This window comes from Marmota monax, unplaced genomic scaffold, assembly GCF_021218885.2.
Source record: "Marmota monax isolate L192 unplaced genomic scaffold, Marmota_monax_Labrador192_F-V1.1 WCK01_AAM20220418_F8-fsc00105, whole genome shotgun sequence".
Classification (NCBI taxonomy): domain Eukaryota; kingdom Metazoa; phylum Chordata; class Mammalia; order Rodentia; family Sciuridae; genus Marmota; species Marmota monax.
The window spans coordinates 4,583,914-4,608,959 of NW_026692947.1; the positions used below are offsets into that span (position 1 = coordinate 4,583,914).

Consider the following 25,046-nt stretch of genomic DNA (forward strand, 5'->3'; position numbering starts at 1 on the left):
ATAGTAGAATTAATTGGACATTTTTACCCTACATATGCATATATGATTATGTGATCAGTGTAACCCTATATCATGTACAACCAGACAAATGAGAAGTTATACTTCGTTTATGTATGATGTATCAAAATGTATTCTGTTGTCATGTATAACTAATTAAAACAAATTTTAAAAAGAAATCAATCACCTTAAGATATATAGAACCCCACCCCCGCATGTCAACTATTTCAAAATTAAATGGAACACTATAAATATCTCACAGATCAAAGAAGAAATGCACAAAAAAAGTAAATAAAAAGTGCTTAGAACTAAGTAATAATAAAAGCTTAAAATATCAGGATCTTTGGGATGAAACAGTACTCAGATGAACATTTATAACTTAAAGTACTTGTATCAGAAAGAAGCTAGAATAACAATCAAATTATTTTCAAATTATGTAGTAGGAAGGAAAAAAATAAGAGTAGGAGCAGAAATATATGAAATAGAGAAGAAATGATCAGCTAAAATTTGATAAAAATAAAACAAGTCTAACCAACAAAAAAGCAAGAACTCAAAAGTTAATATCAGTGAAAAGGGAGCTATCAAAATAAACCTACAGATGCTAAAAATATATTAAGATAATTGTATGCCAACATATGTGATAGCTTACATAACATGGTCTATATTAGAGAAGGATCTGTGTGCTGTGAGAAGAGAGTGTATTCAGTCATCAAAGGATGAAATATTCTATATATGTCTGTTAAGTCTAAATTATCATTTGTATTTTTCACTTCCATACCTTTTTTATTTAGTTTTCTTTTGTGTGTGAATCCATCCAGTGGTGACAGAGGCATGTTAAAGTTATGCAGCATTATTGTGTTGTGGTATATTTGATTCTTGAAATTGAGAAGGGTTTGTTTAGTGTACATAGATGCTCCATTGTTTGTGGCATAAATGTTTACAATTGCCATGTCTCGTTGATGTATAATTCCCTTAAGCAGTATAAAATGGACTTCTTTGTCCCTTCTGACTTACTTTGGCTTAAAATTCACTTTATCTGATGTGAGGATAGAAACCCCTGCTTGTTTACACAAGCCACGTTTTCCCCCATTCTTTCACCTTCAGTCTATGGACGGTTTTGCCTACGGGGTGAGTTTCTTGGGGATAGCATATTGTTGGGTCTTGTTTTTTAATCCAATCTGCCAGTCTGTCTTTTGATTAATGAGTTTAGGCTACTAATGTCAAGGTTATTATTGAGATATGATTTGTATTCCCAGTCATTTGGGTTTATTTCTAGTTTTTAATTTGAATTAGTTTCTCCTTTGATTAACTTTGCCTTTTGTGTAGTTCCTCCCCTGGCTGATCTTCATTTTTTTTTTTCATTTCATCTTCATGGACTATCTTGTTGAGAATGTTCTGTAGTGTAGGCTTTCTAGCCACAAATTCTTTTAACTTTTGTTTATCATGGAAGGTTTTTATTTCATCTTCAAATCTGAAGCTTAATTTTTCTGGATATAGGATTTTTGGTTGGCATCCATTTTCTTTCAGAGCTTAGCATGTTATTCCAGGACCTCCCTAGCTGTGAGAGGCTGGGTTGAGAAATCAGTTGAGATCCAAATTGGTTTTCCCTTATACATAGTCTGATATTTTCCTCTTGCAGCCTTTAAAATTCTATACTTCCTCTCTGTGTTAGGCATTTTCATTTTAATGTGCCTTGATGTGGTTCTGTTGTAATTTTATACATTTGGGGTCCTATAGACCTCTTGTATTTGATTTTCCATTTTATTCTTTAGGCTTGGGAAATTTTCTGATATTATTTCATTGAAAAGATTGTGCATTCCTTTGTACAAAAAAGTATCTCTGTACCTTCATCTATCCTGATAAATCTTAAATTTGGTCTTTTCATATTATCCCATAGTTCTTAGAAATTGATTGCTTCTTAATACTCTCTTAACCACTTGACCATTAACCCATGACTATGCATGAAAAAATGCAGCAACTCTGACTTGATTGAGGGGTCAGAGCTCAGAAACTTCAGAAATGAGGGTTTATCTAAGCCACCAGGTAACCCACTAAGACCTCCAGAAACGATAGCTCAGTGTGAGTAAAATTTAGAATGGGTAGTAGAGAAGGAAGAAAATGATTACCAGATGCAAGACTATAATCCATGGTAGAAAACAGTGCTGCAGTTTATCCCATTAATTTTCTTTCTTTCTTTCTTTCTTTCTTTCTTTCTTTCTTTCTTTCTTTCTTTCTTTCTTTCTTTCTTTCTTTCTAGAGAAAGAGAGAATTTTTTTAATATATATTTTTTAGTTTTCGGCGGATACAACATCTTTGTTTGTATGTGGTGCTGAGGATCAAACCCGGGCCACACGCATGCCAGGCGAGCGCACTACCGCTTGAGCCACATCCCCAGCCCCCAGCACATCCCCAGCCCCCCCATTAATTTTCTTCTAAGTGTCTCCTCAAAAAGGGAAGCTATGCTAGTTAGCTTTTCGTTGCTGTGTCACAATACCTAAGCAAATCACCTTAAAGGAGGGAAGATTTATTTTGGCTTACTTCATTCCTTTTAGGCCTGTGGCAAGGCAAAATATCATGGCAGAAGGGTGTGATGGAGGAAAGCTGCTCACATCATGGCAGCCAAGAAGCAGAGATAAAGAAAGGGGTTGGGGACAGAATATAGTTTCCAAAGCACAGCTCTGAGAATCTAATTCCTTCAACTAGTTTCCATGTACAGTTTCTATCACTTTCCAGTAGTCAATTCAGCTCTGAATCCCTCAATGGATCAAGATACATTGATGAAGTTAGAGCCCTCATAATTCAATTTCTCTCCAAAATCCCATTTCTGAACATTGGTACATAGGGACCAAGGCTTCGACACGTATCCCTTTAGGAGACATTCCACATCCAAAGCACTATAGAAGCTAGTAGGAACCATGGAGATGTTGAAGAATTCACTACAGTGTTCAAGGCAAGAAGTATTCTCCCTACACAGAGCCAGAGCCAGAAACAAAGATTGACTGACCATGGTGGCCAATAGTGGTGAGTGCAGTAGGGAGACCTAGGGTTTGGCCTTTTCTACTCAAGGAGAAATTCCTCTAAAAGGCAGTCTTTATTCTGGAGCTTGCTAATAGAGTTAATGAAATATTCTCAGAATTACATAATGATTTGAAGCTCTTTCTACTCAATCCTCATTCCTTTTTCTTTCTGTTCACAGGGGTCAAATCAGTATGTCTCTTTCATAGACATTCACATTAATAAATTTCTTGCGTTTCTAACTCCATTTTTGCTTTAGCTTCTAAGAGAGCTCAAACTGACATACCAATTTTGAGGCCTTCTTAGTTTGTGTATTTCTACAACTTGAGCAAATAAATCCCTTTTCTTATTTCCTTGACCTTTTTCTTTTAAAAAGAATCAAGATCATATGTGCACAGAATTTTTAAAGTAAGCTATGTCTTAAAGATTTACTATGAAAAAAATTTTCTTTCTCCTAATTAGGCAACAATTTCCTCTTGTTTATATGATTAATATGAAATTTATCTCTATATATCTAAATAATAGGTTGCATTGCTCCTACTTGATTTTTCACTTATAAACTTATCTATTCCACTATGGAAGATGAGGATTTAATTCTCTTTGCTTTTCCTACATCTATGCCCTTTGTATATGTCAAAGTTCTTATATTTTCCAAAGCATTCACTTGCAATTGTTTAAAATATTATTAGCTTTTGTTTTTATTTATAGATGGTATTGTTTCCATTTGCGTGTCTGCGTGTGCATGTGTATGTGGTACTGGGTGGGGATTGAACTCAGGTAAGCTCTACCACTGAGCTACCTCCTCAAAGCATTAAATTATACTTTGGTTATATTCAGTATTTACATTTGATATTCAAAGTTTACATTTTCTTAACTAACTGATTGTTATTCAGAGCTAAGCCATGCAGAAAACATGTGATTACATTTTCTTTCTTGCAGACAGAAGTCCATCATTGTCTTATGTTTTTGTTGTTTTACTCTAGGATCTTTGTTATTTATGTTCCCACCTCTTCTTGTCTAAATACCCTTTCAAGATGTTTAGGTACGTCAAAAAGTCTATCAATTTCATCTTCCTGAACGAGTAAGTCTCTCTCATGGAGCCTCCTGACTTGGTCCAGTAGAACTCACTGCCTTCTGTGCTTGATGCTCAGAAATTTCCAATTCTTCCCTTACCATCATTTTAGGATTTCAAGAGTTTCTCTTTTGCATTAGAATTCCTGTTTCCCATAACCTGTTTCTTTCTCTTTTTTGATTTATTCTCTTGCTATGTTGGGGAACTTTCTCAAATAGTTATTTAAGAAACGGTGCATAGCAAGAGAAAATTTTTTTGAGATCATACATGCCTGAAAATGCCTTTATTCTACCTTTCTATTCTATTTATAATATGGATGGACACAGACATTTAAGTTTGAAATAATCTTCCTCTAGAATTTTGAAGGCATTTCTTTATCACCTTCTAGTATATAGTATTGCTTCTTGGAAGTCTAAAATCAAACTAGATAATTCATTGGGTGACTATTATGTATCAGACTGTTCCATATTTATTCTTATGATACATCTGATTTCTGATCTTTTTGCTATCCTCAATATTCTAAAGGGATCATGAGATGTGGCTTCATATAGGTCTCCTTTTGTCAGTTGTACTAGGTCTTCATAGTGCCCTTTTAATCTGTAAAGTCATGTTCTTCAAATATGGGAACTCTAGGTTTTTTTCTTTGATGATTTCTTCTTTCTTCTTTCTGAAACTCTTTTTATTTGTAGATTAAAACTTCTGTGTCCTTACTCCCACCTCCCATTTTCTATATCTTTGCCATTTTGCTTAACTTTCTAGCAGATGTCTTCAACTGGATCTTTAAACCCTTTTATTAGGAGAAAATGTTTACTTTGGTTCAGATTCAGAGGTTTTAATCCATGCTTGCTTGGCCTTGTTGCTATGGGATTGTGGTGTCACAGTGCATTGTTGGGGGAGCACATGAGCAAGGAGGCTTATTCACCATATGGCACCCAGGAAGCAAAAGAGGAGGGCAGGCTGAGCCTCCTAATTACCCTTCAAGGGCATGACCCAATGACTTGACTTCCTCTCACTAGGCACCATGGAACTTCAGACCTTACCTCCAGAGACTGTGATTCATTTTGTATGAGATAGAATCCGGAAATTTGTGTTTTTAACAAACCCCAGATGATATTGAGGCAGTACTGAGTACCACACTTTGAGAAACACCTGTGTATAAAAATATATTTTCAGATTAAAAATATTATTTAGAGCAACTATAAATTGGTTTTGGCCTTTTTTTCTTTTAGACAGCTTTTATATTATGTGCTATTGTTTATGTCCTTTAATTATTATTTTGAATTTAGCCTTGCCTAGCCTTTTTAAACAATCCAATTTTATTTAAGGAGCCAAGAAACACATGACTATATTAAGACAGATATTTTAAAGAAAGACTTAGGTATTTAGTATCCTGTTGGGGGACATTTTGCTTAACTCTCCAGTTTGGATGGCCACCAGAGCAAACCTTCTTGGCAAAGGTTATACACTTGCTGCCAAAAGTTCTTAGTGAAAATGCAAATTGAGAATGTAGGTCAATGAGGGCATGGAATAATATTATAATTATCACAGCCACCTCATCACCTGCTGGCCTAATCAGTTTCTGGAAAAGAAATTTCTTATCTTTCAAAAAGAAGTCATTTAAAAAAAAAAAGATTCCTTTATCCTCAAATGGATCACTGTCCTAACAATGATATTGGACCTAATTTTTTTTTAAGACAAGTGCAGGATATGTTATTATGTAATCCAGAGATGGATTAATGGAGGAAAAATTTAAGAACTTAATGCATTTTTGCCTTAGTTTTATGAATGCTAGCATTCAATTTCCTTCTTTCCCTTGTTTTGTTTTTTTTTTTTTAGTAATTATAATGACATATCAATAAGATTTTCTTCTTATTTTCCATTATAAGTCTTTCAGGTACATAAAATATTATTTAAAGTAATTATAGATTTTTTATTATAACTTGGGTTTCTTTTAGAAAATATTTATGGTATATTCTATTGTTTGTGTAGTTTAACTGTTTTTTGAATTTAATCTTGCTCATGCTTTATTATAACAAATGAGAATCTAGCTAATTTTAACTAATTAGCAAATTACTTTGATGAAGGATATTTTATGTTAAGAACAAATTCACATAGGTTAAGTTTAAGAGTGCAAAATAAAAATCAGGAAATAATCATTTCATTACACTGCAAAAGCCTATTGTAGTGCCTTGATGGATTTTACATTTTTGTTTCAAGTAGCAAGTCTGTTCTGTATCTATAACTCATATCTGAAACCTCTCACTAAGGCTTTGATCTTTTATTAACCTCAATAATCTACATTACATTTTTTGGGGTATCCTGTTGTGACTGAATAATTTCCCATAAGATGTTTTTAATCCTCATATTTTTTGTGTGACTAGCACCATTATTTTTGTCTCCAATGCTTATAATATTAGAACTAACTGCTTTTTTAATCCTGTACTCAACCCTTTATCTGTTTTCCCACTCTACATATTAATCAGGACTCTTTTGGTTGCAAGTATCAGAGTTTGAAACTCCAGTTATCTTAAGTGAAAAGAAGAATTTGCTGGGAGGATCCTGAGGTAGCTCACAGAATCAAGGAAGAGCTGCGGGAACTAGAGCATGTCTAGGAATCTTAAGAACTGTGCAAGCTGGTGCCACCAGAATGTGCTCTTTCTATTTCTATCTGGATGACAGCTAGTTATTATTATTATTTTCTACAAAGCTGGAATTTCAGGAGCAGACTAAGGTCACACCCTATGGCCCTATGTACATTCAAAAATCTGTTTGTCCTCCAGTGTAAATTCAACCAGACTCAAGAAGGAATTCTGACTGGTCCAGCTTATGTTATGTGCCTATTCTTTGGACCAATTATTATGAATAGTGGGATGTTATAGTATTGAATTGGCCCAGCCTATTGGATTGGTCCAGCCTATACCTTGTGTTACTTCCTCTTTTTGTAAAAGCACAAGGATTCAATGATGGAAGCTATACCCTAATAATTTCTCCTAAACCTAATCACTTCTCAAAGACCTCACTTCTAAAGCATAGGCAGATTAAGTTTCCACCCTCTTAATACCATTCAAAATTACTTTGAGGATTAAACTCCTGCATGAATTGCAGGGACAAATTATATTCAAACCATAGCAGCAGCTGTATTAGTTCATGTACTCTAAGAAAACAGATGCCAAAAAAAGGATTAAATGTGTAAGTATTTTATTAGAGGAAATACCTATGTGAAAGGAAATCTATAAGGAGGGAGTTAGAAATGTCTGGGAAGCATCAGACAATGATGTAATCTGACCCTGAGTGAAGAAGAGCAAGAGAGAGACATAGAAAGAGAGAAGAGAGAGAGCACACAGCTTGGATCTATATTGCTGTGCAGTCTATGGGAGGTTCCACAAGGTTATTGGGTAGTACTGGAGGCAAAGTTGGCTGGAAAAGGAGTCTCAAGTCTCCTTGGAATGGATCTACCTTGTTATCATCGTGGAAGTCATTGGCAGGAGCAGCCAGGAGGAGGAATGGCCTCAGTGCAAATATGGAGCTGGATTTCCAAGTACAGCAGCCATGGCCCTTAGTCTAAAAGGGGTGTTGTCATGGAAGCACACCAGTCCCCTTCAGAATCATATGGCTAAAGTGGGACAGGTACAACTCCTCAAAAAGAAGGCATATATATTTTTTTCTGGACAGATAAAACAATAACATCCAGCACACTAAGTATTGTCAAAATCCTTCTAACATGCCTGTCTCTTTTTTTTCCGTTCCCACAGTTGTTCTTGTTGTTTCTGATTTCACTGTCTTATTCTTGGACTATCATAGCATCTTCTGAATAATTTATGCCTTTACTTAACCAGTTTTATATGCCACCTTATAATTTTCTTTCTATAATATCACTTTGGATATATCACTTTCTTGCCAAAAATCTTACGAGACTTTGAGAGTCATCTCAAATCCCAGAACCTTTTGATTCTAACTATTATTCCCCAGTGCTACTCCTTCATAGTTATAAATCTCACTATTCTTCAAGACCACTAGGATCAATTCCAACTCAAGTTTGTCTTAGAATCATAGGAACTTAGATGGGGGAAGGTCTGTATGTAAGCACGAATTGTTCTTCATTTTAGCTTCTTGACCAGAAGGAGGCTAAAAGTGAATCATCTTTGGAGATTAAAACAAAAGTATAAATTAGGAGGAATGAAGAGAGAGAAAGGGACTACCTGAGTCTATTTTTCCTGAGACAAAAATAGCATATAGCCCTTAGGATTTTGAGAGCAGGAAGCTGTTCTAAAACGAAGGCTACTAAGGATTTGGACTGTGTGGGAGAGGGAGGGATGGAAAGGTTATAGGACAAGATTCCAGGAAAGGTCCTTCAGATATAAGAAAGCCCACTGAGAAAATATCATCTTCAAATACCCCACCAACACAGTCTAAAAACAAACACACATAAAAAAAAAAAAAAAACCACCAAGTAAGGAGGAAGGGAAAGGGATGGATGCTTCCCAAACCTGCCATTTGCCTAATGTATTTGTTGGCTAGGTCTGTTAGCATAATTCTGTTCCAGTAGAGCTCGTGTGTAGGGTAAGATTACAATCTGGTTTATTGTGGTAAAAATCCAATTGTTATACACCTTAAACCAAGAAAGACTATTCATAACAACAATAATCTCGGCACCAGGGCTTATAACAAGCCCAGATCAGTTTCTCTGCAGCTGCTACCCACTCATTTTGGCTCTAACTCTTGTGACCATACAGAATAAGCCTGATCTCTTTTCATCTGGCAGTCATTCAAATATTTGAAAACAATTATCATGAAGTCCCTGAGTCACTTCTTTTACAGACTAAACATTATCAGCTTTTTAACCTTTTTCTCAGAATATAATTAGAAATGTCTTGCTGCTGAATTCACTCCAGGTATTTTCTTACCAGGGCAGAAAAGAGTGGAATCACTGCTTTCTTTGTGCTAGATAATAGATCTCTAAAATTATAGCCTAGAATTGCATTAATAATTTTAGTAGGCACCCTATATATATACTCTGAACTTAATTAAAACTCCAGGTCTATTCTATCTGTGCTGTTTCTGGTTTAAGTTTTTTCTATTCTGTTTTCATTCACTTATTGGAGGGCTTTGTTGAGGACATTTCATTAATTAAATACATTTTTACTAATGAGAGACCACTGTGGATTTGGTGCTGGGAGTCAAAAGAGATTTGCCTCTAGAGATCCTCTCACATTCCTGTGACCCAGGGAAGCCAGAGATGGCAGAGATCCAGGATCAGGACAAAAAGTAAGGTAAAGGAGGCACCTAGGGTACAAAATTTAAGGGACACTCACTCTCAGGTTTGTTCAAGTGTAGCACACACAGTGTACTATTCTGAACAGAGTTCTTCATACAGTTTCCTCTCTGGTTTATTGCTTTGGATTAGCTGAGAACATAGATCAGGTAGGTTAGTGCAGGCATTTGCCATTTTGCAGAATCAAAGATATTTATACATATTTTATATTCTGCACAAAGGGCTTTGCAAACACATGCCCTTATTTAATATACATTAATTGAGAAATATGATAGTTGTTACATGAAACTGAATTTGGAATATAAAATCAGGTTTTCATCAGATGTGATGGCGCATGCCTGTAATCCCAGTGGCTAGGGAGGCTGAGGCAGGAGGATTGTGAGTTCAAAGCCAGCCTCAGCAACTTAGCAAGGCCCTAAGCAACATGACGAGACTCTGTCTTAAAATAGAAAAAGGGATGGGGATCTGGATCAGTGGTGAAGCACCCCTGGGTTCAATCCCCGGTACAAAAAAAAAAAAAAAAGAAAAGTTTTCCAAGAGCACTGGAAGGAGAGAGAATTTTTGCCTTTACTACACAGGTATTTATACACAGGGGTCTTCTTTAGTCTGTGGATCCTTGATGTCATTGTCTAAGTTCATCTTTAGAACTATCACCAGGGTTTGTATTCTCCCAACTGCAGATATATATATATATATATATATATATATATATATATATATATATATATATATATATATATATATATATCAGAACATTAAACGACTTAGCAATTACTAGCACCAATGGAAAAGCCTTATGTAGAAAACATGTTTGCAGTAAATGTTTTGACAAGTTTCGACGTAGGTATACATCCATGAAATCACCATCATAATCAGGATAACAAATCCATCATGGGTCTGTCCCATATAAAGCTTCCTTCTGTCCCTTAGTAATCTCTCTGTCCTGCCCCTTCCTAGGCTTGCTTACCTCTTTCCTCCCAGACAATCATTGATCTACTGTCTGTTACAGTAGGTTATGTAATTCACATATTTCAGACTTATAATTAAGTGGAATCACAGTATATTTGTTTTTCTCCATGGCTTCTTTTATTTAGCAAAATTATTCTGATATACCCATGATATTGTAGGCACCAATAGTTTATTCCTTTTAATTATTGGGTGTTATTCATTTATATGGATATACCACAGTTTGTTATCCATTTGCTTATTGGTGAACATTTGTTTTATTTTTTCCAGTTTGGACAACTTCAAATAAAAACTTCTATAGACACTCATGTACAAGTCTTTGCATGGGCATATGCTTTCTTTCTCTTGAACAAATATCTCGGTGAAAATGATGAGATCTTATGGTAGGTATATGTTTAACTTCTTACCAAACTGCCAAATTGCTTTCCAAAATGTTGGTATTATTCTTTTTTTTCCCCCCAGGAGAAAATCACTTTATCCTAATTTACTCAAAGAAGAACATAAGAACAGCTGGCTTAAGGAGGCCACACAAACATTGGCCCAGCCCCTAATGTTGACCCAACTCAGTGAACTTCCATACAGTTAGCATACTCTTTCACTGCCATTCAGAAACATTGAGGCTATTAAGAGAGGTTTTACATTGCATACTTTCACTATCAAGTACATTTGTATGCTAAAGTAACTTGGTCATCAGAGCCGATTTTTTACTTCTTCATTTTGAGCTTCTTGATTACACTAATCCATCAGCAATTCTGCACTGTTTCCATACCTTATTGAAACCCTTACAATCATGCCAGTTCTGGGCATACTCCAAATGTTATTCTACCTCATAAAAACAAGGGCCACCAATCTGCTGCTGATGTGTTGCTTGGGTTCCCTGAGGCTCCTGATGTGATATAGGGCTTGAGGGCTCAGCAGTACTTCCTCTGCTGAAGCCCCCAGTGATGGCATAGCTCAGCATGTGCTTTACAACAGAGCTCAGGGCCACACCAGCCACAGTGGTTGCCATCTGGGCCTTTCAGACCTAGCTGCTGGTGTGCCGCTGCACAGCAGGTGAGCTGACTACAGATGGTGGGGCTGCAGCTGGTGGCTGAGCTGCTGGTGTTGGCCTAGGTGCAGCTCTCATCTGAGGGGCTCGGGGAGCTGACCGCATGTGAGGTGTGGCTGTGGTTTTCATGCATCATGCTAAATGTTGCAGTGGCTAGGCATCCAGAGTCTGTTGATACTATTACTGTTCCTTCTGATGAATGATCTGTTTCAATAATCACATTTTAAAACTTTAATAAATCTTTCCTATTCTTGGATTTCTCTTTCTTTCTGTAGCAGTCTTTGTTTAATGAGCTCTTCCATGTGCTCCTGCCATGATGTGTTGCCTTGCCACAGCTCTAAAAGCAACAGGGCCAATTGATCATGAACTGGAACCAAAATAAACTTTTCTCTATAAGTTGCATTTCTCAGGTATTTGTTATAGTAACTAAAAACCAACACACAGGTGGGGATTATTATTAGGCAATTACAAGTTAATTGTCTGATGCTTAAAAGATTCAAAATTGGATCCCAGTGGAGACTTTACTATGTTCTAGTCTGTGAGTTTGAAACTTAGTATGCACTCAAACAATACTGAGTTTAATTTAGTAATATAGGAATACATTAAATCAAGTATATTTTGGCTGGGTGAGAAGTCTACAGAAGAAAAAAAGATATGGCTTAGTATCTTAAAAAGGAGTACATTTCTACCTGTAAATTGATAACAACAATATACAGTGGACAGAAAGTAGTAGTAATGGCAGGTACCCCAGTAGTTATACCCATTATCTTATATATCATCTTTTCTATTTATTGAAAGATAAACAAAATATTTATGCATACAGTTTTAGGAGAAAAATTCAATTACTTAGGTAGTTACTAGCAAATGTATTTTTTAGAACCATATTTTGTAGTATTTTAAAAATTTAGTGAGCATCTTCATGAAGTGAAAATTTACACAGAAATTGAAATATAAATTATACTTAGAGTCTTACAATTCACTTTCCAACCTTAATATGTCATTTAAAATCCTGATATTGTATTCCTACAAATCATTGTTCTGTAACTGATTGTTGGGGCACAATTTTCTAAATCTTCAAAGATGTTCCATAATTCCTATAATAAATTATGCTAAACTTCAGAAAAAACTTCATCCATAGTAGTAAGTTTCTATATTAGGGAAAAAATTATTAGAAAGATGATAATGAGAAATACTATTCTGGATTAAAAATTCTTTATCTACTTTCAGTTCTTTGTAACAATTGTCAATGGCTATTTTATCTCACTGTTGTGCAAATATATACATCAAATTTTAAGAATTACTAATATGAGGGAGAGGTCCATGACACCTAGGCCTATTTCAATTTATTTATTTATTTAACAAAAATTAATTGAGCACATGCCTCTACTTTTATAGAAAGAATAATGGCTGAGGTTCTGATATTTGATAAATGTTAGCAATAAAAGCTCTTAGTGACCTTTACAGAATTTCTATTCTGAGTCAGGCCTACACATTTGTAGTTACATAAACTAAAGAGATTTCAGTATTTTTTTGCAGAAGCAGATTAGTTTTTCAACTACTCAGATTATCAATTTATTTTAGTTATAGAATTCAATTTTATAGGTGTATATTCTTAAGAACTTCTAAAAGTTGCTTCTGCTTTCTGCATGATAGGTGGCTGCATTTACTTGTGGGTGACATATTTATGTTATTTAAAAAGGATTATGGCATATTGTTGACCTTTGAGTGAAAGTCATTATATAAATATCACTTGTCATTATCATGAAAATATTCAGCTGTGGGGAAAAATGCTTTAAATATAGTCAAGTACTTCTACCCAGAACAAAACAATATATTTCTTGGTTATGAATAAGAATGCTTAGCTACTATATACTGTATCCTATTAAGCATATACTTGTTGATCATTTTGTGTTAAATTGATGTATTTGTTTAGAAGTTCTGTTTACTCCTTTATGCCGACAGACCAGTATCAGGCTGTGTTAGTGCTCTCGGGAAAAAAAAAATGTAGTGTACTATTTCGTGTAGTTAGCCATCAGTGATAACCTCATTGAGCAATAATAAAAATTAACAGATTATATTTATATAGATTATATTTACATATTACATATATAATATTATATATTGTATCACAGAGATTACATTTACATATTTACAGAGAAAAAGGAAAAAGTGTAGCTGGCCTTCTGTCTGCATATAAGGCTTAGATAATATAATGGAAGGACTTTAAGGTAATAAATTAATGTCTATTTGTTTTCCCCTTTCTTTAGTAGAGCTGTGCTACTTATGAAACTTTAGGTGGCAGGAAAAAAAACACTACCATTTGATCTAAGTTATTAAAAACTGTTCTGGGGGGTCTGCAGTTGAGGCTCAGTGGTAGAACGTTTGCCTCACATGTGAGAGGCACTGGGTTCAATCTTCAGCACCACATAAAAATAAATAAATAAAATAAAGGTATTATATCCAACTACAACTAAAATCAATTTTAAAAAATCAAGTCTAGAATATTCCATGTTATTCTTTTGATTATTACTGTGCTGCTTAAAGAGGGCTAATTGATAATTCTTAAGGAAAATACTTGCTGGAAGCAATGGAATAGAGAAAAAGATTTATTCTGATTTGTTTATCTTTATTTTTCTTTCTTTCTCTATTTTTATCTCCATACAGTATGATAGATATATTTCTTACTGTATTAGGTTATCAGGTAGTATTGCCACACATAGGAAATTATTATGGTTCTTTTCACATCAGGGACATTATTGTTTATCTCACCAAGTACCCACTAAATAATCCTCTTTAGTAGTCACTTCCTGAACATAACCATATCATTTCTGTAGCTCTAAGGCTATGCTGTCCAATAAAGCAGACATTAGCTATATGTGACTTTTTAATTAAAAGTAAAAATTCAATTCTCAGTTGTACTAGCTATATTTTGAGTGCTTAATAGCCCCATGCGGCTTGTTGCTACTAATGTTGCCACAAATAACAAAATAATAAAAGGTTTGTTCAGAAGTATGCTCCTGACTTAAGCTGAACTAATTTTAGTATCTGGCCTACTGATTGGTCTGGAGCAGGTTAGTTCATTTAAATTGAGTCAATGACACCCAACCTTTTAATTTATAGATGTAGGGCCTAGAAAGTTGGCAAAATCTATATATTATAAAGCTTGGGATCTCTCAAGCGTCATGTTTTTGTGCCATAGGGAGAAAGTTAATCTGTAGTGAATAAGCAAAATGAAGCCAACATGCAGAAAGAAGTAAAGATAAGATACTCAAAGTATAGGATAACATTTGGGTTCTCAAGTCTAGTTGATCCTGAGACTGAGCTTTATTTATGTACTTATATATTCATAATTAATTTTCCAATTTCCTTAAGCAAGTCCAAATTGAGTGGCTCTCATTTGCAACCAAAAAGTTATTAAACAATGCAGAATTAATTGGAGACAGAGGATCTTGTTAGAACATATGTATTTAGAAAGGCAAGTATAATTCAAAAGTTCACAATACAAAAAATATAAACAAAATAAGTCAATTACACACTTTGATATGTTCCTGATAATTACATTTATTTTAAACAGAAACTAATTTGTAAATGCAAAAGCTGTAATGTTTATTTTGTAAAGTTAATTTTCTGTCTTTTCTCTTTAAGAAGTATGGAAACATTCAAAGTTATCAGAAAAAAATAACTAATATTATAGATGTTTCTATGGCATTATGATTCATTGGCTAAATGAATTATTACTGGTTTTAATTAGTTTTTTTCACTGTTTTTATATGCAGCCACATCTTTTCAGATATTTGTAATTGCTAAAAAAAAAAGTTTATAGTGTAAAAATGTCATTTTCACTCAATGGTTTAAAATCCTGGAATAACAATTTAACATTGACTAAATTTTTAAAATGTATTTTTTGCATAGATAGGTGTTGTCTTTATTTCTGTATGTTCAACTATATGTTGCCATATAGCATTTTCCTCATTCTTTTATAGACTTTGGTATTTTTCAATTAGTAGTTTAAATTAAATAAAGGAATATTCTAGCTTAAAAGAATGGGTTGGTTCTTGAAAATCCATTGGGAACTTCTAGTATTGGAACATATTTTGACAGTTGATATTGCTGTTAGTGGTAGTTGCTTATTTACCTGGTACACAAAAATTACTTAACTAATGTAGGTAAAATTACTTTTCACTTTTTACTTTTGACTTGATCTTTCCAAATAATTCATCCTAACGCTCAAATTTTCCATTGATGTTTCAGTCACATTATTTGGTGACTAGATTTTGGCCCTCCTAGAAATCAAACTATCGTTTAAAACAATATTTCTATGGAAAACTGATTTGAAACTTAAAATACCAAAGACATTTCCATTTCATAGTTGCAAGAAAGAACATTACTTTGACTTCTTATTTCAATTCCTATATCTATTACACATGATGGGAAAACTAGGTAATTGCTTGAATTATGTTGTAAACTATTTTGCAGATAATTCATTATGAAGAAGAATGAAGAATTAAAAATGAAGAAGCTCTTGAACATCTAGTGTCTAAAAGTGCATAGCCTAAACATAATTTGGAGGTATGAGTTCAAGATTAGAAATAATTTTTGTCACTTAGCAGAATATGTAATTTTTTTAAAATTAAAAATTTTAAGTTATAATTGAAATGTCCCCAAACTGAAAGTATTGAATCCATGACATACTTTAGAAATAGGGGTATATAGAGAAGCTACTTTAAAAAGCCAATTCTAAGTAACTATTGTCTTAGCTCCTTTTCTGTTCTATAGCTGAATACCTGGGACTGTATAATTTATAAACAAAATAGGATTATTTTTACTCACGGTTCCAAGGACTGACTACTGGGTAGCTTTATCTGATGAAGGACTCATGCTATACCCTAACAGGAGGGTAGCATCACATGGTGGGAGTATATGTGAGTGGGCAGGTGCAGAAGAGGCAGAGGACAAAGGAGTTGACTCACTTTATAACAACTCACTCTGCTGACAACTAACAATAATTAATCCAGGTTTGGTAGTAACTGCATAAATCCCTTCATGAGGGTTCTGTCCTTGTTACTGAATACCTCTTTAAGGCTCTTTTCAATACTGTTACATTCATTGACAAGTAAATTTCATCATAAATTTGGCAGGAACAAACCACATCTTAGCAATAACAGCTGCTAATCAAACTCAAAAGCTATTTGAAATGTTGGGAAGCTGAGGTAATTCATATAATATTCTCCAATAATAGTCTCAGAAATTTTCCAACTAATATTTGGAGAGCATAGCTTTTGTTTTCCATTAAAGACAACATGGTAGGGAGAATTATGCATTTTAATCAAAGCGGGAAAATGCAGCAGTGACTTAAGTTTCCAGGTTTGACAAGTTTGACACTGAAGTCCTCCCTGCCACCCCCCTAAAATTTTCTGAGCATACTATGGTAATATTAACTTGGGTTATGAAAGCTCATGTAACTTGGTCTTATATACAGTAACTTGTATAATTGGTGATGAAATATAATTTTTTTTTCTTTCAATATGAAACTGTTTTAAAAAGTTGAACAATTGGATTACTCAGAATCAGTCAGAAACCACAAACCCAGGACTGTGGTTTCAAATTCAGACCTATGTCTTGGAATTTAAGACAGTTTTAAGATAGGCTGCTTGGGAGAAATGTCCTTAATTACACATATTTTATGGAAATCCCACAGATATAGTGAAAACACATACATACTTGAAGTTTCCTAGCCTGCACTGTAGACATTTTTGTGTTTTCTAGTAGATCCTTTAATACTAATTCTTGTTTGTAGCCAGTTTTCCAGCGCAGTGCCTGGCTGGAAAAGATATTCAATGAACTAATAAAAGAATGTCTATTGAACATAAACATGTGACTAAGGGAGAGGTTATGTAAAAGCAACGAAAGACAGTTTCTGCTCTAGATTACAGTCCAACTTCACTTACATAAGTGCAAAAGATTTTCTTCTTTGTGTCAGTCCCTAATATAGCTAAGGTGCCCTAGGAGTTATCATTTTCCTTACTCGGGAGAATCACGAACTCCCTATTCCTCAATGTTGTTTGTGCCCTTGATTGTCAACGCCCTTAAAGTACCAAATGAAAATGAGAGTTGGGTGAAGAATTGAATGGTTCAAGCACCTCAAGTAAAAATTAAGTGGCCAATTGTTATTCTGCTGATGGTTGGGCTGTGATTGTTCATAATGCCCTTAGATTTGCAAAGAAAGAAAGAAAAAACAAATCTGCACGCTTTCTAGGCCTCCTTAAAAAAAAAAAAAAAGAAAGAAATCTATCTAACTCCTACTTTCGTGTGGCCTCAAATGGGTGTTTACATGATGTAAAACAAATTCCAACTCATACTCCCAAGGGGCTCCAACCCGACCGTGGTGGTAAGCCTGATCAGCAGCGAGGCCGAGGGGGTAAAGTGCGCGCGCACAAACCTGTGTGTGTGTGTGTGTGTGTGTGTGTGTGTGTGTGTGGAGGGGAGAGAGAGCGGTATCACGCGCGAGCGAGCAGCATGTCCTCAGAATCCCTCTCTCCTGTTTGCCTTTTGCCAACTAGCTGTCTATCCCACAGCGGAGATCTGAGGCGAGCATTTGGCAAAAGAAAACAAAACCAAAACAGACCTTCACCTAACCAAATCCGAGAGTCACCTGGTGGAATCCCAGAGCCCCACTTAACGGAGAAGACCTGTCCATGGTCCTGACCACATCCTCTCCTACTCCCTTCCTTCCTCGGCTCGGGATGGGGCTAGCAACAGAGGAGCGGGCGCCCGGCGTGGTCCCGGCTCCGGGAGGCTCCAGGAGGCTCCGGCCCGGGCTGCCCACGACCCTCCGCGCCCCTCGGGCGGGTCCGGCGCGCGGGCGCCACAGCAGTCCGGACTCGGCACCTGTTTTGAATCCCGGCGCGAGGCGCGGTGGGGGCGGCGGGGTGGGGGCGGGGCGCGTCACGTGCCGCCGCCCGCGGCGGCCCCAGGAAGGTTCCATTTCTTCCTCCTCCCGCACTCAGGGTGCTCGGGCCCCTCCCCGCCCCGCCCTCCCGCGGCTCCCCTCGCGGCCGCGCAGCTCGGAGACTCCGGGCCGGGCCCGCCCCTGCCGCTAGCGGACTCGGCTGGTCTTCCGTCCTCCGGCCCGTCGCCCCTGCCATCCAGTTGGTGCGGTCCATGGCGAGCACATCATGGCGATTGAAGGTAAGTGGAGGCCGACGGTGGTGAGCGAAGAGGGGAACGCCCAGTCAGCGGGGGATCGAAGGGGTCCGGGAGGTTGAAGTGCGGACGGGGCGGTCTCCTGAGGGCCGAGGTGAGCCGGCGGAGCGCAGGGGTCCCGTCGGCGCCCGGGGAGGCGGGTGGGCGGAGCGGCGCGGCGGAGACACTGGACCTGGTTCGCCCGCGCGTCCCGGCCCTCGCGGTTCCGGTCTCGGCCAACGCGGGCGGGGACGCGGGTCTGGAGCTCTGGTACCGGGTCGGGGCCGCCTCCTCCAGGCCCAACAGAGTGGGCTCCTGCTGCGGCCCTGCAGACCCCGCGGGACGAGCTGGGAGGAGCCTGGGCACTGGGGCTCGGGCTGCACCTCTCTCGTTACATCGCCCCAGCAAACCTTCCTCCTGAGATACCTCCCTTCTGGCCAAACTGAGCCCAGTTTAACTGTGTCCCCTTCCTTACCCTTTCCCATCCCTGCTCTGGAACTGATTTTTCTTTCCATCCATTACCCTTCTCCTTGGTGATGTAGGGGACCAGGGAATTTGGGGTGACGTTAATTTCCTCATCAAGTGTTTTTTTTTTCCCCCTTAACACTCAAAACCGCTTTTCTCAATGAAGGAGTAAATATATCTTTACAACCAGGGCACTTTTAGAATCCTGCAAATATCATTCTTCTGTTTTAGTGAGAACAGTATTTTTAAAAAGTAGCTTAATAAGTTCCTACATAAGGTAGGTGGCACTAACGTGTACTTCTTTCTTGTTCTAAAAAACATGGAATTGGAATTAGTATCTGTATTTTGTCTTGCTTTTAAGGAGGATATTGTGAAAATTAATATCATAGCTAGGATATTTATGTGAAGCCTACAGCATCTTCTATCCTTGCCTCACTGTTACATTAACTCAGACAATGCAAGTGACTTGTAAATTTCCCTATGTATATACTCACCTGTATGTGCAAGGTACCTACAACTGTGTCCTTATTTGTTTACCCTGAATGTGTGTTCCTCCTAAGTAAAACTTTTCCGAGTGCTTCCCATATAGATGACAATCCCTAGTAGCACACATATCTGGCGAGTTTATGTCAGATCCTGTGAACTCCAAAATTAATGAAGCTGTGTGTTTCATTTAAGACATTAAGTACCTACTCTATGCAGGACACACATTCAGTTTCAAATATCTACTTTAGCTAAGATTATGGGGAATAAGATCTGAGGAATACGATTTACCTATAATCTTTGATATTCCTGTTATCTGGAACAGTACTTTCAACTTCTCTTCCTCACTGTACTTTTTACTAGGGCTTGAAAGTTGTATTGTATATTTTCTCATCCAGTTTGTGGTAAAATGGTGAAGGTAATAAGGTTTGTCCAGAATGTGAAGAAGGGTTAGTCAGATAGCATTAAGATATGGTCTTATAACTTGTAACTTAAAATATTTTCCAGGTTTTTTTTTTAGTTTGTCCATTCTTTTCTGTAGCAGTTAAATGTTACTGATTCCTTTTTCATGTCAACTGTTGGTATTTTGCTCTGCCCACTACTTGTATGTTTAAAGAACAAGATTTTAAAAATCATATTCATGGAATTATTCTGTGGTTTTATTATCATTTTATTTTAGTGCTGAGGATTGAGCCCAGGGTCTCATGCATGCAGGCACGCACTTTATCACAGAACTATACCTCCAAGCCTTTGATATGTTTGAGATACTCTCATAAATATTTTTATACTTAAGTATTTGTTTAGGTTTTGTGGTTTAAAGATCAACCAATTATGTCGTTCCTAGTTAGGCAAAGTAACTGTATTGATATATCTCAAAGATGTCAGGTTGATCTTATCACTTACTAGAGCAGATTTTTTTAATACACATCATTCCTAGACTGTATTATAAAGTGAGCTCTAGATGAAGATTCTGTACTAGAAACATCTGAGAATTTTAGATTCTCAGATCTAAATATCCAACATTGTTCTCAATGAAGAGATTCTGAATTCTAAAACATGGTTGCTCCATTCACCTGTTAATTTAACAGACATTGATTGTATGCTAGCTGCACATATTATTCTGTACTAAACTTTATGGGCCCATGAAGGTGAATAAGACCACAGTCTTCTCCTCAAGAGTTAGCATTCTAGTGAGGGAAGACAGATAATTTTAAACAGGCAATATATATGATATAGTGTAAATACCAAAAGATGAATCTTAACTTTTGTTGTTTAAAACATGGTGATGAGTTCAACACTGGTTTGGAGACAGTAACTTTTATATTTGGGAGGTCTTTGCATTTGGCCCAAAGTTCTGTATTTGGCCTAAAGTCTGCCATTCAGTAACTTCTGTCTATTCATCTGGTTCTGCTTTCTGTAACAATAATTAAAAGTCCTCTGTCTACACAGCATCCTCTCTACAACTTGAAAACAAATATACAGTGTTTTCTTTTTCAGACATACTATCCAGTTCCCTCCTTTGAAGGAATTATACTGTTTTAAAATTTGGAATATAGTGGTGGGCTATTCCATTTCAGTTGTACTGTTGAATAGTATGCATTAAAACTTTTATATCACCTTTGAATTGTACATAATCTTATTAATGTAGCTTATTATTAGAGTAGCCTTTTTGGAGCTTTATGTTGGCCCAAGATGAGGCTGCAGTCAACAAAAAGCAGTTTTTACCTGGATTACTCTCAAGTCATTTGTCTTCAGTCCTTTGTATAACCAATGAATGTTTTTAATTAAAGAACAGGTCATTTATATCAGTTAAGTATACTCTGTCCCAGTGTTTTGGGCCTTTAGTCTAGACATTTAAGTATGAGGATTCACTTTTATTTCCTCCTCTCTGGAACCCTTATTTTATAGCACCAATTTATTTCTACTAAATATTATTCATATCCTCCTTTATAAGTCAGACATTTAACAGCTGGTCTGGCCCTCAAATAAATATATAATGATACCATATAAGATGAACTAACATAATTTCACTCAGATGTGAAGAATTTAGTTCAATCTTAATTAAAAGTGCAATTTTTAAAAGGTATTTTGAAATATTGAATAGTTTCAAGATCCTTCTTGTTATTCTAGCTGTTTGTTGATACCATGTTGGGAATTATGTTCTACCTGGCCTGTCAAAGCATGTAATGGCTATCCAGAATATTAACTCTTCTATTATTGACCTCTGTCAGTCTGACATTGTTGACTGCTCTTTTATCTTCTCTCCTGACAACATAGTTCTTAATCATCTCTTTGTCTCTCTTTTGTGGTACTGGGAATTGATCCCAGGAATGCTCTACCACTGAGCTGTATTCACAGTCCTTATTATTTTTGATTTTGAGACAGGCTCTTGCTAAATTGCTGAGGCTGGCCTTGGATTTGCTATCCTCTTGCTTTAGCCTCCTGAGTCACTAGGATTATAAATGTGCACCCCTGAATCTTCTCTTCATCTACTTGACCTCATGTTTTTTGTGTTTCTCTTCTCAATCCTCTTGCCATCATCTGCTTTATATGTACTGTACACATTGAACAATATTTTAATCACTTGTTTACAAATCTGTTTTTGCAGTGCAAGTATAAATTCCTAGAGGATAACATTTTACTCATGTTAGTACTCCTTAAATTTTGAATAGTACCTGAACATAGTATGTTCTCAAACCATGTTTCTTGAACTGTTTCATGGAATTCTGTAGATATCACTGTGGATTCCCTCCACTGCTCAGATGCATATCTTTAACACTAAATTTTCTTGACTTATGTTTCCAAATGGTAGCTAGATATCTTCACGTGGATGGCCTACAATGATCCAAATGTGTAGCTTAGAACATTAGGAATGTCCTAAAGTTGTAATTGCAGGCACCAAATCAGTTGTAGCCACCAAATCTCGCCTCCATACTTCCCTACTTCATGCACAGTTACCAGCTGAGTGGCATTTTAAATAACCAGACATTTAAGTTAGAAACCTGGATATCACACCTATGTTATAATTCACATTTCAAACTAATTTATGTTGCTTGGTGCTTGTGTTGTTTGGTTTATGCCCCTATTACGAGACTCTCATTAGTTTCCTAAATAGTCTTATCTCTAGTCTTCAGTTTCCTTCCAACTCATTTTCCAAACTAGTGCTAATTATCTTTGTAAAATGCAAATCTCAAAAAAATTTTAAAACCTTAGGATAAAGCTGTTTCTTAATATCTGGCCCGTCTCCTCATTCAATCTGCTTTTTTCCATCTTTTCCATAAGAGTAACAAAAGACTCTGCAACATGTTTTGTGAAAGTGAAAAATGGACACCTTTATTGTTAACTTGGTATACTTAATTAAGTTAGTTTAACAACTTAATCTCTCTGGAAAGCAGTTTAAAAATTGTAAAAGAAGTTTGGAAAGATCTGTGTATGTATGTATAGATATATACCTTTTATTCATAGTGCAGCTTATATAGTTGACCACACATTTCTACATATGCTGTATTTTAAACCTATTACTAGAATTCTGAGATGCTCATTAAAGCTTTTTTTCCCCCCTAAGATTTTTTTTTATTTTATTTATTTTTATTAGCTACACATGACATTACAATGATCTTGGCAATTCATACATTTCCCCCCAAGATTTTTAAGGCAGAATTTGGGCTTTCAGAAGCCATTTGAAATATTGAATTTAAAAAACCAATAGAAACGTTATATATTAATCACGAGGGAGAACATCAAACCCATTTCCTGCTTTCCATGTTATATTACTAAAGAGGTAGACTTAGTGTATACCTATGTAGGGTCAGTGTGATTAGGATGTTGTACCTATTCACAGTCTGTAGCAAAATGAGATAATTTATTTAATAGTTTATTTCTGGAGGAATTACAGTTCAGTTTAATCAATGATATTCTTAAAAGTGATACTTTGACTTGTGGCAAAGATAAAATTTCTAATTGGTTTTAAAAATATTTTCTGAGTTTAGATGAACACAATATCTTTATTTTATTTATTTATTTTTATGTGGTGCTGAGGATTGAACCCAGTGCCGTACACATACTAGGCAAGCATTCTACCAGTGAGCTACACCTTCAGCCCCCAAATTTCTAATCTTTGAGAGAGATTTGAGACGTGTTTGTACATTTAGATGGGGTTGTTCAGAGATTTCTGGAAGTAATTTTTAGTAATTTAAAGTTTACTTGAGGTTTCTTTTCTAACTTACTAAACCAAATTTGAAACAAGTAGAATACACAACAGAAATCATTGTCTTTTATTTTCAGTTGTTTTAAGGTGGTAATAGAATGCAACAGTGCATACCAATGGGGAAAGGGCAGGGAACCATATATTGGCTTAATTTATACAATTTTTTGAGTAATATTTGTTTGCATTATTACTTTTTTGGAAGACTGTGTTTATATATAGTATATATGTGGTAGTATAGTCATTTTCCTCTTAGATTTGATTTTTATTTAGTTGACCTCACCCCTTCAGCCATTGAAAGTAGATGTATATCAATAATGTAAGATTGAACAAACTAATATAGATAGAATATTTCAAGCTTTTGAGTAAAATGACTATATGGATATTTTATGTATGTAGTAATGTCTTAATTAATTGAAATCTAATTAATTGAAAGCATCAATTTACCATTTTGTAGGAGGAGGAAATAGTGACAAACAGCAAACTGTTACTAGGAATTTATTTACAAATAAACTATACACACACACACACACACACATATAAATATACACACACACAGAGCAATTTATTATTTTCACATTTTTAGGACTATATTCAGATAGATATTCAGACTAGTAATTTTGAGTCATCATAAGGTGACATAATGAAATATTATCTTAAGTATTCTGAGTTTATAAATTTAGTAATGCATATTTGTAGTTTAAAAATATTCATCTGATGTAGTAGTCAAAACAAAAGGGTTTTGTTTTATTCTTATTTAACTCAAAAATTTAATTTAGTAGAGTGTGTGTATGTGCACACATATTTATTCAGGGATTTATTGTGTTACATTAATGAGCTTCTAATTGTCAAAAACCTGACAAGGATTTATTGTGTTATGTTAATGAGCATCTAATAGTCAAAAAGCTAATTAACAAACTAAATAAAAAGTGACACAATGATTGGGAAATAGATTAATTTGTGAATAGTGAATTTAATTTTATGAAATTTATATTTCTTAGGAAAAAATATTGAATAAATGCACAGGAGCTTATGTGGATCAAATAAGATACTGTATTGAGCATGCTTTGTAAATTGTGAAGTACTCTAAATAAGACATTGTCATGAATAGAGTTTTATTTGGTTATAGGTGAGTATGTTCCTTAAAATTCGGGCTACAATTGAATATAAATACTGTAGACAATATGAGTTTGTAAAAGTATAGAAAGAACTTGATTCATTCAGACTTTTAATTCTACAGTAATTGTGTAGTATCAACAAAAAACAAAGTGATTCCATTTTGGGAGATAAACTCCCAGAGGATTAGAGGCCTGAAGATTTTGTTTATTTTTTAAAGAAAATT

At 35.7% G+C, this 25,046-nt stretch overlaps 1 protein-coding gene across 4 annotated transcripts in view; it reads left to right on the forward strand.

The window, feature by feature from the left end:
- The first annotated feature begins 18,428 nt into the window (after positions 1 to 18,428).
- The window catches only part of Syt14 (synaptotagmin 14), a 257,494-nt gene continuing 250,876 nt past the window's right edge, over positions 18,429 to 25,046 (forward strand). For 3 of the 4 annotated variants that reach the window (XM_058581951.1, XM_058581953.1, XM_058581954.1), the window contains exon 1: positions 18,496 to 18,558. Coding sequence is in view for 1 of the 4 variants with exons in the window: in XM_058581952.1 (XP_058437935.1) it covers positions 18,546 to 18,558 (13 nt within the window). In the remaining 3 variants the exon portion in view is untranslated. Of the gene's footprint in view, positions 18,559 to 25,046 lie in introns of all 4 variants that reach the window. The other variant, XM_058581952.1, reaches the window with a different exon arrangement.